The 13,357-nt window shown below is 44.2% G+C and overlaps 1 protein-coding gene across 4 annotated transcripts in view; it reads right to left on the bottom strand.

The window, feature by feature from the left end:
* Positions 1-13,357, bottom strand: part of EVA1A (eva-1 homolog A, regulator of programmed cell death) — a 126,417-nt gene that overhangs the window by 59,221 nt on the left and 53,839 nt on the right. Inside the window, exon 1 of one of the 4 annotated variants that reach the window (XM_053283913.1) lies at positions 7,295-7,412. The exons of the other annotated variants lie outside the window; for them this stretch is intronic. Coding sequence (XP_053139888.1) covers positions 7,295-7,331 — 37 coding nt within the window. The 5' untranslated portion in view covers positions 7,332-7,412. Of the gene's footprint in view, positions 1-7,294; positions 7,413-13,357 lie in introns of those variants that run through there. 4 annotated transcript variants of the gene reach the window in all.

Below are 13,357 nucleotides of genomic sequence, written 5' to 3'. Positions count from 1 at the left end.
CTTCCAAGCGAGAGGAGCTCTGTGCTGGAGCTCCTCTCGCTTTTTATCCAGCGACCGGGTGAGCGACCGGGTGGGTGGGTGAGTGGGTGGGGGGCGGGCGGGCAGCTAGCTGGGAGGGAGGGAGGGCTGGCTGGTTTTAGGGGTTATTTCGCCGCGGCGGCGGGGGGGGCGGCTGGTTTCCAGCGCCCCTATAGTGTTCAATACGGGCGCTGGCGGGGGCAAGGAGGCGGGAGGGCTAAGCAAGCCCTCCCCGCCCTTAAAGACATACCCCCCACCCGGACCCGGACCTGGCAGGGCCGGACCGGTCCGGCAGTTCGGCCATTCTTTGGAATGGCTGTCGGACCGGTTCGGGCACACCATTAGTCTGTACCCCTATGGGCTAAACAATGCAGTCAAATCAGTGCAAGAGACACTGCTGGGCATGATTGAATTCACAACATGGAGTTAGCACCCTCCACCCACTGTAATATGGAGCATGAATGCATGTCTCTGGAGGACTCCTCGGCTTTGCTTTGTTTGCCTTCTGTTCTTTTCCCCTAGATTTGGATATTTTTAGCTCTCTGCAGAGGCTATAAGAATGTCTCTTTTTCTTAAGTTACCTCATTCATAAAGGGCACTAGAGCCAACTTGCCAAGATAAACAGGTATGATTACATAAATTCTAGCAGGGGGAAGGGAATGCGGAGAAAGTGAAAGTGGGTCAAATTAAAGATTACTAGGACTCCGGTCATATTATGTATTGAAGGCTATGCTGCCGCCTATCTGCCTACTTTAGTTACAGACCAAAGGTAAGAGGGAGAATAATATCCTTCAAAACCTTTATAAGGCCTACCAATTGTGTAGTTGTTGATAGATGTTTTATGCCACCCTTTAATTAAGTATCCAGCACGGTTTACGAAATATAACAACGTTCATAACATCTTCATGTTTATTGTTAAATTTTTATTTTATTGTTAAATTTATATACCGCCTTTCATTAAAAACAATCCCAAGATGGTTCACAAAAGTTAAACATACAATAAAAATGAACAATTAAAAATATCAGGCTAAAAATATGAAACAAATATATAAAATACAAACATACAAAACTATACGTAGATAAAAACACAGAGAAGCAGCAATAAAAACAATCATGTAAAAGGCCTGGAAAAAAGCCAAGATTTAACAAGCTTTCTAAAAACTGTGATGGAGTCCGAGGAGCGAATGGCCACTGGGAGAGCATTCCAAAGTCTGGGGGCAGCAACAGAGAAGGCCCTGTCCTGCGTGCACAACAGCCGAGCCTCCCTCATTGTCAGCACCCAGAGCAGAGCCCCCTCAGATGACCTTGTCAAGCGGGAAGCAACCCTTGGGAGCAGGCAGTCCCTTAGGTATCCTGGGCCCAGACCATTAAGGGCTTTAAAGGTCAAAACCAGCACCTTGAATTGGACCCAGAAACACACTGGTAACCAGTGCAGCTCTTTCAAAATGGATGTAATATGATCACACCAGGCAGCTCCAGATAAAACCTTAGCTGCCGCATTTTGCACTAGCTGCCGTTTCTGGATATTCTTCAAGGGCAGCCCCACGTAGAGCGCATTACAGTAATCCAGCCATGATGTGGCTAAGGCATGGGTAACTGTGGCCAGATCTGCCTTCTTGAGAAAGGGACACAGCTGGCACACTATCCGAAGCCGTGCAAAGGTACCCCTGGCCACTGCCTCCACCTGAGCTTCCAAAAGCAGAGCCGGGTCCAGTAATACCCCCAAGCTGCATACTTGTTCCTTCAAGGGGAATGCAACCCCATCTAGAACAGGTAGAATCACCTCATCCCGACTGGCTCTCCTACTGACCAACATTACCTCCATCTTGTCCAGATTCAATCTCAGTTTATTAGCCCACATCCAACCCATCACAGCCTCCAGCCCCCAATTCAGGACATCCACCGCCTCCCTAGGATCAGGTGACAAGGAGAGCTGAGTGTCATCTGCTCTAGCCACAGAATTTTGTGGTGAAAGCAATAGTACTTTGAGCAAACTCCTTTCTGCACAAAGGCAGAGTGCAAAAATTATGAAAATATTTAGAAATAAGCCGAGAGTTATTCACACTTGGCTTCAGGCTTCGGGATAAACGTTGAGTGAAGCTACTTCAAAGTACACTTGCAGCATTGAGGGGAACAGCCCCACCCTCTCAGTTTTACTTTGAAACAAGTCCACATGGCATGCTCTGTGTTTTCCTTCTAGCCAGTGGTGGGGGAAGAGCTCCTGCAGAGAGAGATCTGCATTTCTGAAGACAGCATGCCTCTTATTTATTTTATTTTTATTTATTTTTACATTTCTATACCGCCTTTCGTTAAAAGAAAACCCCAAGGCGGTTTTATGCTTATGCTAATGATTCTATGTCAGTGCCTCTCCCATTGGCTCCGGCATTTTCAGGAAAAGTAGCTTAAATCCAGCATTTTAAAAACCCGGACATGCGTCATGATAAGCTAGAATTTGCATCACAAAGCCCAGTTTGTGTGTGGAGTGGGTCCAGAAATCTCAAAGGGACTTCGAGGTAAGTTTGGCTGGTGTGTGGACGCACACATTCTCTTCTGAAGGAGATCTGGGACAGAAGCCCTATGCGTAAAGCCTCCTGAGAATCCACAGACCCAGTTTTGGATTTAGTTTTCAGACATCAACTTATCCATACCCGCACTGGTAACACACATGCACAAAGCATTTGAGAAGAGACAAGGAAGCATCTGAGGAAGCAACACCATCTTGCATGCATGACTTGTGAGGGAACTGTGCTCTGTAGTGGGTACAGCACCTGCCTACCCCTTCCCTCACAGCATTACCTATGCCCATAGCAAGTGGAGTGCTGCAGCTCAAGGAGGAATACCACTCTGTCAGAATACAGTTCATTTCAATTGCCTGTAAGTGCAATAACGTCATACATCGCTAGCTGAAAACATACTTAAGGCTGAGAGCCCCTTGAACCTATTCCTGGGCTAAGCACATACACAAAAGCAGACTTGTAAATGTAGTTTATTATATGAACAATAAGTCAAAAGAAGCCTAAGAATTTGTCCTCTGTCAGTCTTTAGGTTATTTAAGTGCGCTCTTGACTTACTAAACCCATTCATCCTTTGGTCATGATTTTTTTTTTCCCAAGACTTAATCCAGAAGGGGGGGGGAGGGAAATCGAATGGTGCATAGCATTAACTTGGAGGACATAGTACCCTGAATTTGCAAGGGGTTGTATAGAGGCGTTCTTACCCCTGGACTTTGGGACCGAAGTCCAGGGCCTCCACAGCCCTAGCCCCCGACCAAGTCCTCTTTAGTCTGCCCTGGATGGTGTGGTTATCCGGCCGAGCATGATGATGCTTAATTTGCAGGGGAGGGGGGCCTCCAGAGGCCTGTAGGTCCAGGCTCCAAAATTACCTAGGTGCACCTCTGGGTCCCTACCTAGGTTCATTTTTTAAATGAAGGTACATATTAGGACTGTGCCTTCATGTTGGTCTAACACACAAATGCTGAAGCTGACATGTTCTGTCAGGGGTTGTCAGAGGGAGTTCTGCAACAACAGCCGGAGTTTCTGATATTCGGAACTCTAAGTTCTCTGCTGTCATTCTGGAACCCACAGATATTCCAGCACGACTGCTGGACCCCTCGCCCTGCCCAGCAGCCTCCTCCTTCTCACCTGTGACTGAGTGAGGAGCAAGCTGCCTCACTCTCTCGTCGCCCATGGCAACTCTTTGATTCTGTAGCATGTGGTCTTTGAGCAGGCTCACACTTAATAAATCATTGTTTTATTTATTTAGAGGCTCTAAACCCCACTTGTTGACCAATGGTCCTCAAGGTGACATACAATGGATTGCAGTAAACCATAATTTAAAACAACTCCACACACACAAGCATGCAAGACTGAACAGCCCTTAGCTCTCTCTCAGACCAGTGGCAGAGGCCTGAGGGCAATTCCCTTTCCTTCTGCCATCCCTGACTAACTGGTGGTTGGAGAGACGGTTATTTCTTAACAGGGACCAGGAAAGCAAGCTGTTTGTAATTGTTCCTTCCCTAGACAGTGGATGGGGTCAGGCTTCTTGCTTTCTTCCAACTCTAAAATTTTATTTCTGTGTCTGTCATTCTACAAAAGAAGAAATTCAACATAATATTGAATTTTCCAACTCTCTTTCGTCAAGGTTCTTGGCTCAAACACAATGAGGAAATTGCAGTTTAAATAGAAGGTGCTTGTCTAAAGGTAGAAATATATTATCTCAGGCAGAAATCAGCTTTGGGGGATTGGTGAACTCAAAAGGACAGGAGACAAGCAAACTACTTCAGTATGTCAGTCTGTATTTCAGCAAGATTTATCCCACAGGCAAGAGGGAGGGAAGGTTGATCAGTTAGATGCAACATAAAAACTAGCCTAATTTGATTTCAGCAGCATCCAGGATTACAGAAAACCCTATATAATACCTGTCATTTAAGGTCTAAAGAGATCACTGCTACACTGGCCTCTCTCTGGGAAATTTATCTGATAGCATTTTTTAAGATAGAGATTCCAGCAAATTGTGGACATAAGCGGCTCATTCTGTCTCTTCTTCACTAGTCAGAGCAATCACCTTTCAGCAGCTTAACTGTTTTTTCTGAAGTGTGATTGCGCTAGCAGGCAGAATAAAACTGCAAGAATGTTACACCTGTTTTCTCAGTTGTAGACCACAACAAAACAATAAGGTTGTTCACATGACTGCTGGGGGGAAGGCAGTATCCTACATTTCTTCCCCCAAATGAACTCATTACTGACAGGTGCCACCACTCATGTGCCCACACAATCAGTGCTGTGGCAAGCAGCATGCTGATCCAGAGGCATTGGGGAGGCTGCCAGGAATCTCATAATACACTGTGCAGACAGCATAGTGCATGGGGGAACTTCCTGCTGCTGGGATGCTCCTTATCCCAGACTCTATGGTAAGTGTGGCTGCTAGCAGCTCAAAAGGCGCCGATGGCAGTCCACTTACCCACACAATCCATGTAATAACAAAGGAGGAGCACACACATCCTCCAACCTCACTTTTAGCTTGGGTACAGGAGCAGGGCTACCCAGCAGAGGAGTTCAAGGATCGGGAGCAATCCCAGTGATTCTCACGACCAGCCCTACCCGGGTAGGGCTGGTCATGAGAATGACCTCAGTGTCTCTCCATGTTCTCTCAGTAGCAGCCTCCTCAAATCAGCAAATTAGCCCCATTTCAACTTTATCACATTTGCCACAGAAGGGAGTCTGCTAGATAGTCCACTAGTACTGAGAGGCGAGCTGGTCTTGTGATAGCAAGCATGACTTGTCCCCTTAGCTAAGCAGAGTCCTCCCTGGTTACAAAAGAATGGGAGACTAGAAGTGTGAGCACTGTAAGATATTCCCCTCAGGGGATGGAGCCGCTCTGGGAAGAGCAGAAGGTTCCAAGTTCCCTCCCTGGCATCTCCAAGATAGGGCTGAGAGAGATTCCTGCCTGCAACCTTGGAGAAGCCGCTGCCAGTCTGTGAAGACAACACTGAGCTAGACAGACCAATGGTCTGACTCAGTATATGGCAGCTTCCTATGCCATTAAGACTGGTCTGAAGCCATGAAAGGATTAGCTGACTCATCCTTCCAAGAAACTATCCCTTGCTTAAAATAAAGGCAAGAACGCTCCCCCTTTGCATGTGAATTAAAGTAGAACTATTCAACCTATCATAATTCACATTCCAGCTAAATTGCACAGGAAAAAGAGGTTTATCTAGAGCAGCTCACACTGAGTGCAGGAAACAGAATTCCTTAATAGTAAAAATTCAGCCTGGGTGATAGCTAGGGGTAAGTCCATCTTGGCAACTATCTTTAATTGATTTGAACAAAAGATTTGAAGAGTCTTCAAATTGCAAGGATCCCGATTCTATTCAGGTGTCCCAAAAGACAGAAGGGAGTAGGTGCAGGTTTCTTCCAGCCAGGGTGCTTTGTGGAAATTGGACAGCGATTTTCAGAGGCTGTTTCTGGGGTTCTTATCAAGAAGAGCTCAAGGACCTTGAACATTTTTAGGCATTTTTAGCCACATACTCATCAAAACTCTCCAAAATTGATGTGGATGTGAGAGGAAGGGGACCCAGTCAGTCCTGATATGTTTTATCTTATCAATTTCCAGCTTTTTGTTCAGCTAGCTCATCCTACAGACAGACATAATAATAAGATAGTCCTTTCCTGGCCCATTGCAATTCTATTGTTATCTAAGGTGTCAAGAATATACCCAAACCAGAACGATGGATTGCATTTTCCATGAACAGGAAGTCAGATTCTCTGCAAAACGGAGGATGCCAAGAGCAAGAGAAGTATGGGTGCACAAGGGGTGCCACCAGGCACAGAAACAGGCACAGAAACATTCTTTGGTTGTCACTCAGCAGCCAAGTGCTATGTTTCACCACGATTCCACAATGGAATGCATGAGCTATTTACCAGGTTACACTGCCTTCCATTAAGAAAGGATGTGGCAAAGTCCAGAGTTTTGCAGCATTCATGCATAATTCACCCACCAGCACCAACCATTACTATCTTACCTCACATGTTATTGAATCGGTTCATAACATTGGCTCCTTTGTCAGAAGATCTGGGTTCACAGTGCAGATTAGGCAAAGTTAAATAACATGACTGAAACAGAACTCAGTCGTCTGCTTTAAAATTTAACTCACATGCCTATGATTAACAACCACATTTTTTTTAAAAATGATTCAACCAATTAACCTCAAGCATCTAGCACCTGAGGCACTGACTGACACTACAGATACCATCATGGGATGATGTCTGCTTTTGACGATGCATTACTGCATGTCCAAACACCATAAATACAACCTGTCAAGCTGACATAGCAAAATAAAAACACATTCTGCAGCAAACAACTCCAAATGCTTGACACAGGTAGCTTGTACACTGTAGCCTGATGGAAGCCAGAGCCCACAGTGCATAAACGGTCAGTCAAGGTCAGTTAAGGACGTAGTGTCTGCTCCTCAATCACAGCACAAAGCTGCCATTTTTTAGATGGATCTCTGTACAAGAGTAGCAGCACTACTAACTCTTCGGAAGGAATGTACCTATCCTCCTAAAACACTCATGATTGAAGGTCAGTCTGAAAGGTTTTATATTGTTGTCTATAGTGTGTGTGTGTGTGTGTGTGCGCGCGCGCGCATTGAGCAGGGGATAACACTAGCAGACCTCAAAGATCTTACCCAACTCCAATTTTTGCTTATTTTATTGACTTATTTTAACAGGTTTCCTACAGGTTACTTGAGAAATATACAAATCATAAATGTGCCTACCTATTAACCCTGAGAACATCAATTCTTCTTGTGTCATGTTGCATAGCTCCTCGTGTGCTCCTAAAAATCTTCATTGCTCAGCTTACAGATCCAGGTCTTGAATCTGACAATATCTCTGGTTCGATCCAGAGTGTGATGATGAAATCTGGTTACCGACCTCTGGCTGGCTAACTGGGCTAGGATCCCAGAGTTCCATGTGATGCTTTGGCTGGTTTTCAAAGCCCTCGGTCTTAAAACAAACAAATCCATTGCCAAAACTGAGGTTTTTAAAAAGTTAATATTGCATCGTTAGCTTTTGAATGACAAACCAGATCAAGTCTAAAAACAGGACTGACAAAGAGGGAGAGAAGGTTCTGGTGGAGCAGGGGCTTAACTATGATAGGGCAAGGGGAGACAGTTGTCTGGGGGCCCACAGCCTTGGTGGGCCCCCCAGAGGCAAGTCACATGACTGACTCCCCCAGCCACGCACCCACCCAGGCTTCCTTCAGTTGTATTCATCCTCCGAAACGGATGTGAGTGTTAAGACCTGGAGCTACCAGAACAGCATGTCTTTCTCTAGTACCATTAAATGACTTGCATCGTCCACAATTTACAAAACCTTTAAAAAAATAATTTAAGATGATGTTCTCTTGTGGCACATAGGGGAGATAGATAGATAGATAGATAGATAGATAGATAGATAGATAGATAGATAGATAGATAGATAGATAGATAGGATACTTTTTGTTACCACTGTTCAGCCTCATTTAAGATTTCTTTACTTCATGAGCTGAGCTTCAGTGAGGGGGGGTGGCATTTTAAAATCTTGTCTCTGGGCCTACTCCAGCCTTGCTACGCCCCTGTGGAGGAGTGACTTAGAGCCCATTCAGAGGATCACTGGCCTCCACCCGCAGGAAGGACGGGGTCACGCTGATAGCACAACTGCCCTGATGTCACTAAAGGGCATTCTGATGTGCTGCTGGGATGTCCTTTAATTATATGTGAAGAGTAATAATCCAAACTAGCTGGCCCTGCACAGAACATCTGTGCCTTAGTTCTCCATTTCTCACCCCTTTCCGGGCAATCTAGCTCCCTGTCCTGCCTCCCTCCCTTAAGCTGCCCACCTTTGCCACTCCCCCCCTCCTCGGCACTCTCTCTCCCCATCCCTCAACCTTCCTCCTCCTCTTCCTAGGGAGAGTGGCATCATGGCAGCCTAGGTCGGCTCCTACCACTGGCCTCCACCATGTTGCCCTGCCAAGTCTCCTTGCAAGAAGGGTGGCCAATTTGGGCAGGAGAGTGCACAAGGACCAGCCTCTGTTGCCCTGCCGAGTCTGCTCTCAAGGAGAACGGCTGAGCCGGGGCTTCCCTTGCAGCCTGCATGGACAGCCCTCAGTGTGCTCTTCCACCCCACCCTCCTCCTCCTCACGAGTAGACACAGCAGGGCAACAGAGGCTGCTGCTCAATGTCTCTTCTTCCTTCCTTCCTTGTTGCCCCAGTAGCACCAACTCCTCCTCAGCAGCTGCCCCTCCATCCATTGCTCAGCCCTACTCCGTGCCTTCTCTCTCCTCCGGACAACGCTTGTGAGATGTTCCACGTACCACAGGATGTGTGACATACGTCCTAAGGCTTTTAAATATATAGATTGCCCTTCTACACACACTCCTCCAAAACATAGTGTTTGGGAGTGCGTGTAGAGGAGCAATTTGGATTAACACCCCACACATGCGATTAAAGGACATGCCAAGAATGCATCACCAAGAATGGTGATGTCAGGGCAGAGACATTTATTGCCATGGTCCCAATGCATCTAGAGCTGGGCTGCTCAACTTTGGCCCTCTTGCAGAGGTTGGCCTACAGTTCCCATAACCCCTGGCTATTGGCCACTGTGGCTGGGGATTATGGAAGTTGTAGTCCAAAAACAGCTGCGGGGGGCCTAAGTTGAGCCTGGTGTAGAGGCTGGAGATCAACTGAACCAGCCCAGAGTGACCGAGGCACAGTAGAAGTTATAAGCGGCAGCTGGCAAGAAACTGGTGAGTACATATTGGAAAGCCTGACTATGTGAGAGAAGATAGAGGACTTCTCTGAAGAAGTATAAACATCAGAGAGGTTAGTAAAGAGTCAGGTGATAGGGGATACAGTAGGCGCTAGAGAGTTAGGTCTGGATGCATCTTTCTGTCTTTTTTATTTCAGAAGAAGCCTGATCTCAATTGCTTGCTTATACGATTTCGGTACAGTAAATCATGTTGGACAATCTATATTTGTGCACACAGCTGTCAACAATAAACCATGTAAGTTAATAACAAAGCAGTAAAACCTGCTTATTTGTTTTAAACTGGTACATTGTTCCCGTTTGTAAGCTGCTGCACCTAAAGCCATACCACACTGCCAAAAAGGTTACCTTGCAGCAGGGACAGAAAGCTACAAGGACAGAGCTGTAAAAAGAGGAATACAGCTGCCAAGGTGAGGCTGCAGGTGAACTTGGGTTTTTTTTTCCCCTGGCAAAGAGTCAGGAAGGTGATAGAGAGGAGTGAACTGAGCAAACTCAGCAGACCATAAAGCAGGCCTGCTCAACTTAGGCCCCCCAGCTGTTTTTGGACTACAATTCTCATAATCCCCAGCCACAGGGAAAGTTTCCAGTAAATGGGAAAATAGGACCAAATAGACACCACAGCGAGTATCAAGCCTAAGTCCCATTGACTGCAATGTATTCCATACAAGTTAATTAATATCTGGGCTGGTTCAGATGAAGGTAATTTAAAAAAAAAAAAAAACCTCTGAATCTCTCATCAGCTCTTAAAAGAATACAGAATGATATATTTGGTGGTTCGTCCCCCCTCGCCCCGCCCTCAAAGTGATTGCAAAAATGAAGGCCAGCTTTTCATATTTGAAGTCTTGTGCTTATGCCTCAGGTTTTTAGTAATCCATTACCTCTTTAAATGTGGTGGTCAGACTGAAAGACAGAACACAGACTCAACAAGAACGCCACAGAGAGATAAGATGAGATAGAGAGATAAGATCTTTGAGTGTGTTTCAGAAAGCAACATGTCTTTTCAGCATGCTATATTGAGAACTATTTGCCACTACTTTCCATTACCTCTTGTATACTAGAGTTCTTGGATTGTGAATCAACACAACAGAGCCCTCAAAAGAATTTTTTTCAGCACTATTGCCTCTATTAACTCAAGAAGACGTAGTACCCAATCTCTGCCACATTTGAATCTTATATTCTTCTTGGCAACTCTCTGGTTCCAGGTAGTTTGGTTTTTCAGTCTTAGGAAGCACTACATATGTCACACAGATGATTCCTACAACAAAGTGGATGCAGTATTCCCATTTATATACATCTGATAACCAAGGCTCAGCCAGGGTTCCCAGATGTGCACCTATGGGGCTTTTCAAAGATGAATGTATATATTGTGTCCATACGTCATGTATTTTCTGCATCATAAACATCAGTGAGTTTCCAACAGCAATGGTATAAGCTTGCCATTATTGCACGTCTACCCATTTTAAGCTCTCCAGTGCTAGCAGATAAGTTTCTAGAGGCAGATATTTTTCCAGTGAAAATTCCCTGCACAATTTTAACAGACATCTTGACCAGGATTATCACATTATTTCCTTGATATTTTTAATTATATTTAATATGTCATCCTAAGCATATGCAATGTCTCTCAGAACTAAAGGGGTTTTATTAATAGCACTTTCTTAAACAGGTCCAGAATCAATGGTCATTATGGGTATGCACTTGCCAGGATGTGACACCAGTGGGAGGTCCACCTCCAAGCAGGGGTGCAGATCACTCCCTGGGCATTTGAGGGATCCTCATTTTACTGAACTCCCCACCTCCATGCCAAACCTAATAACCCATATGTTCATTTCCCCAAACATATTTTTATCCCCTCCCTAAATTTAAGTGAGAAGTTGCTCCTCTAACTTTCCCTCTGCCTCCGCCCCTGCCTCCAAGTGAGGCCCATTTTGGGCACCATGGCTATTGATAGCTTTGGCGAGCAGCAGCAGCAAGTCAAGAGACCCTGTTTTGATTTGAATACGTCTTCGATGTTTTAGATATATTGCTGAGCATCTAATGTTGTACTTGGTGTCATTGCAATTAAAAAATGAACAACAAATCTCTGCCATAGAAAGCACAAAAATAAATGGATAGAAATAAATAAATCTTTTAGAGGCAAGAAATGCATTATGAGGGGATAAAAAGAAAGTTCATGCCAGAATAAATGTGTCAGTCTTTAAGATGCCATAGGCTCTTCCCCGATTTTTGTTGCAAAAAAAAAAAAAAAAAAGAGGACAGCTGCCCTTTTGGAATTTGTCCTTACTATATTAAGCTAGCAAACATCATAATTTTAGTCCAACTACAGTTCTTTCTGTTCTGCAATAAACTCCTGAGTATCACAAACTATGTCAAATACTATGTCAGATCCCTGTTTATAACGCCAAGGTATAAACTACTGAGATGCAAAAATACACAGGCTAACATCCAGACTAGTACTGTGTGGGCACAGCAGTGCTGAGTTCCAGTCTACTGTACAGTTGCACAGGTGGGGGAAGGGGCAAGTTTTCACTCTCTCCTTCCCCCTTAAGTCCATTGTGTGTCATGAAAATATGTCCCCGAGGGTCATGAGAGAAGAATAGAGAAAACCCTCCAGGACATTCTTCCATGATGCATAGTGGTCTTAAGAAGGAAGGTGAGGTAGTCAAAGCCTGTCCCTTCCCCCTCTTGTGCAACAGCATAGCAGTAATCTGTAATTCAGTGCTGCTGCACTTGTATAGTGCTAGTCCAGATGTCAGTTACAGTATTTAAAATACAAAGGCTCAAACTATTGAAAAGCAAAAATGCACAGTATTTAGAAGTGCAAAAGTTACTAACCATTTTATAACGAGGGTATTTTAACTTTATTTCACATATCTATCCCAACATGACTCCCAAAGCACCTTAAATTCCAGAGCACAATAAGACAAATGAACACAACAGAAAAGCCATACAGCCATTGTTGTAAACCGCCCAGAAATGGAAGTTTGTGGAGGTTTACAAATATGAAAAATGAACAGATAAATACAGAGTATTTCTCCCTCCTTAATAGATTGTGAGCCCAATGGGGACAGGGGGCCGCTTCATTTATATCTATGTAAACCACTTTGGGAACTTTTGTTGAAAAGCGGTATATAAATATTCGTCATATTCGTAAATCAAAGCCCAATGTCATACCTAAGTTTTTCTTATCCACCTAAATGCCAAGAGGGATATTGAATTTCTGCCTCAACATTTATAACAGCAGGTGGCATTTTGGGGAAGCATTGTGCATTGTAGGGTAGAAGGTTATTATTTTGTGGGTTTTTAAATTTTTCTTTGCTTATGTGATAGTATTGTCAAAATTTGCCCTGCCAATTGCTCCACCGGCTTTTATTATTAAGAATATTTATATACCACTTTTCAACAACAAAAAAGGTCTCAGGGCTTATTAGCAAAATTATAAGAACTCAGTTCCTTTTCAAAAAGGGCCTACAGTCTAAAAATATACACAAGGTAGACCCCACCAGCAGCCACTAAAGGTATGCTGCACTGGGGTTTAACAGGGACAATGGATTTCTCCTTGAGAAATATAAGGCAGCCATCACTTTAAAAAGACGCCTCTTTGCTTGGTTAGTAGTTAGAAGCTACCAGTCACCACAAACAGCACACGTGGAAATCCACTGAGTAGGACAAAAGTGAATTTCCAAATCTGGACAATTTGTTTTCACAGATTGACAAATAACTGGAATGCCTTCAGGTCAACTTGTTGAGATATGAATGCTTAGAACCACTTTGCCCTGCAACAGTAAGGAGTGATAAAATTAAAATGAGGATATAATTGACGAGGGCAGAGGAGTAAAGATGGTGACATGATATCATTGACGAGGCTGGATTTTCATCCAAAATATTTTCTCTCTTATTTATTTTGAAGAAATAACTGTCAGTCTCATTCAAGTGGGTAGCTGAGATAATGTTATTTCTTAAAATGTTGATAGAATTTAAGTAATAAAAAGTTATAATCCAGGATGTCAACAAACATGGCTCAATGCATTTTATAC

This window comes from Hemicordylus capensis, chromosome 1, assembly GCF_027244095.1.
Source record: "Hemicordylus capensis ecotype Gifberg chromosome 1, rHemCap1.1.pri, whole genome shotgun sequence".
NCBI classification, from domain to species: Eukaryota; Metazoa; Chordata; class Lepidosauria; order Squamata; family Cordylidae; genus Hemicordylus; species Hemicordylus capensis.
The sequence above is the reverse complement of the archived record's forward strand: the minus strand, read 5'-3'. Positions and strand labels throughout refer to the sequence as shown.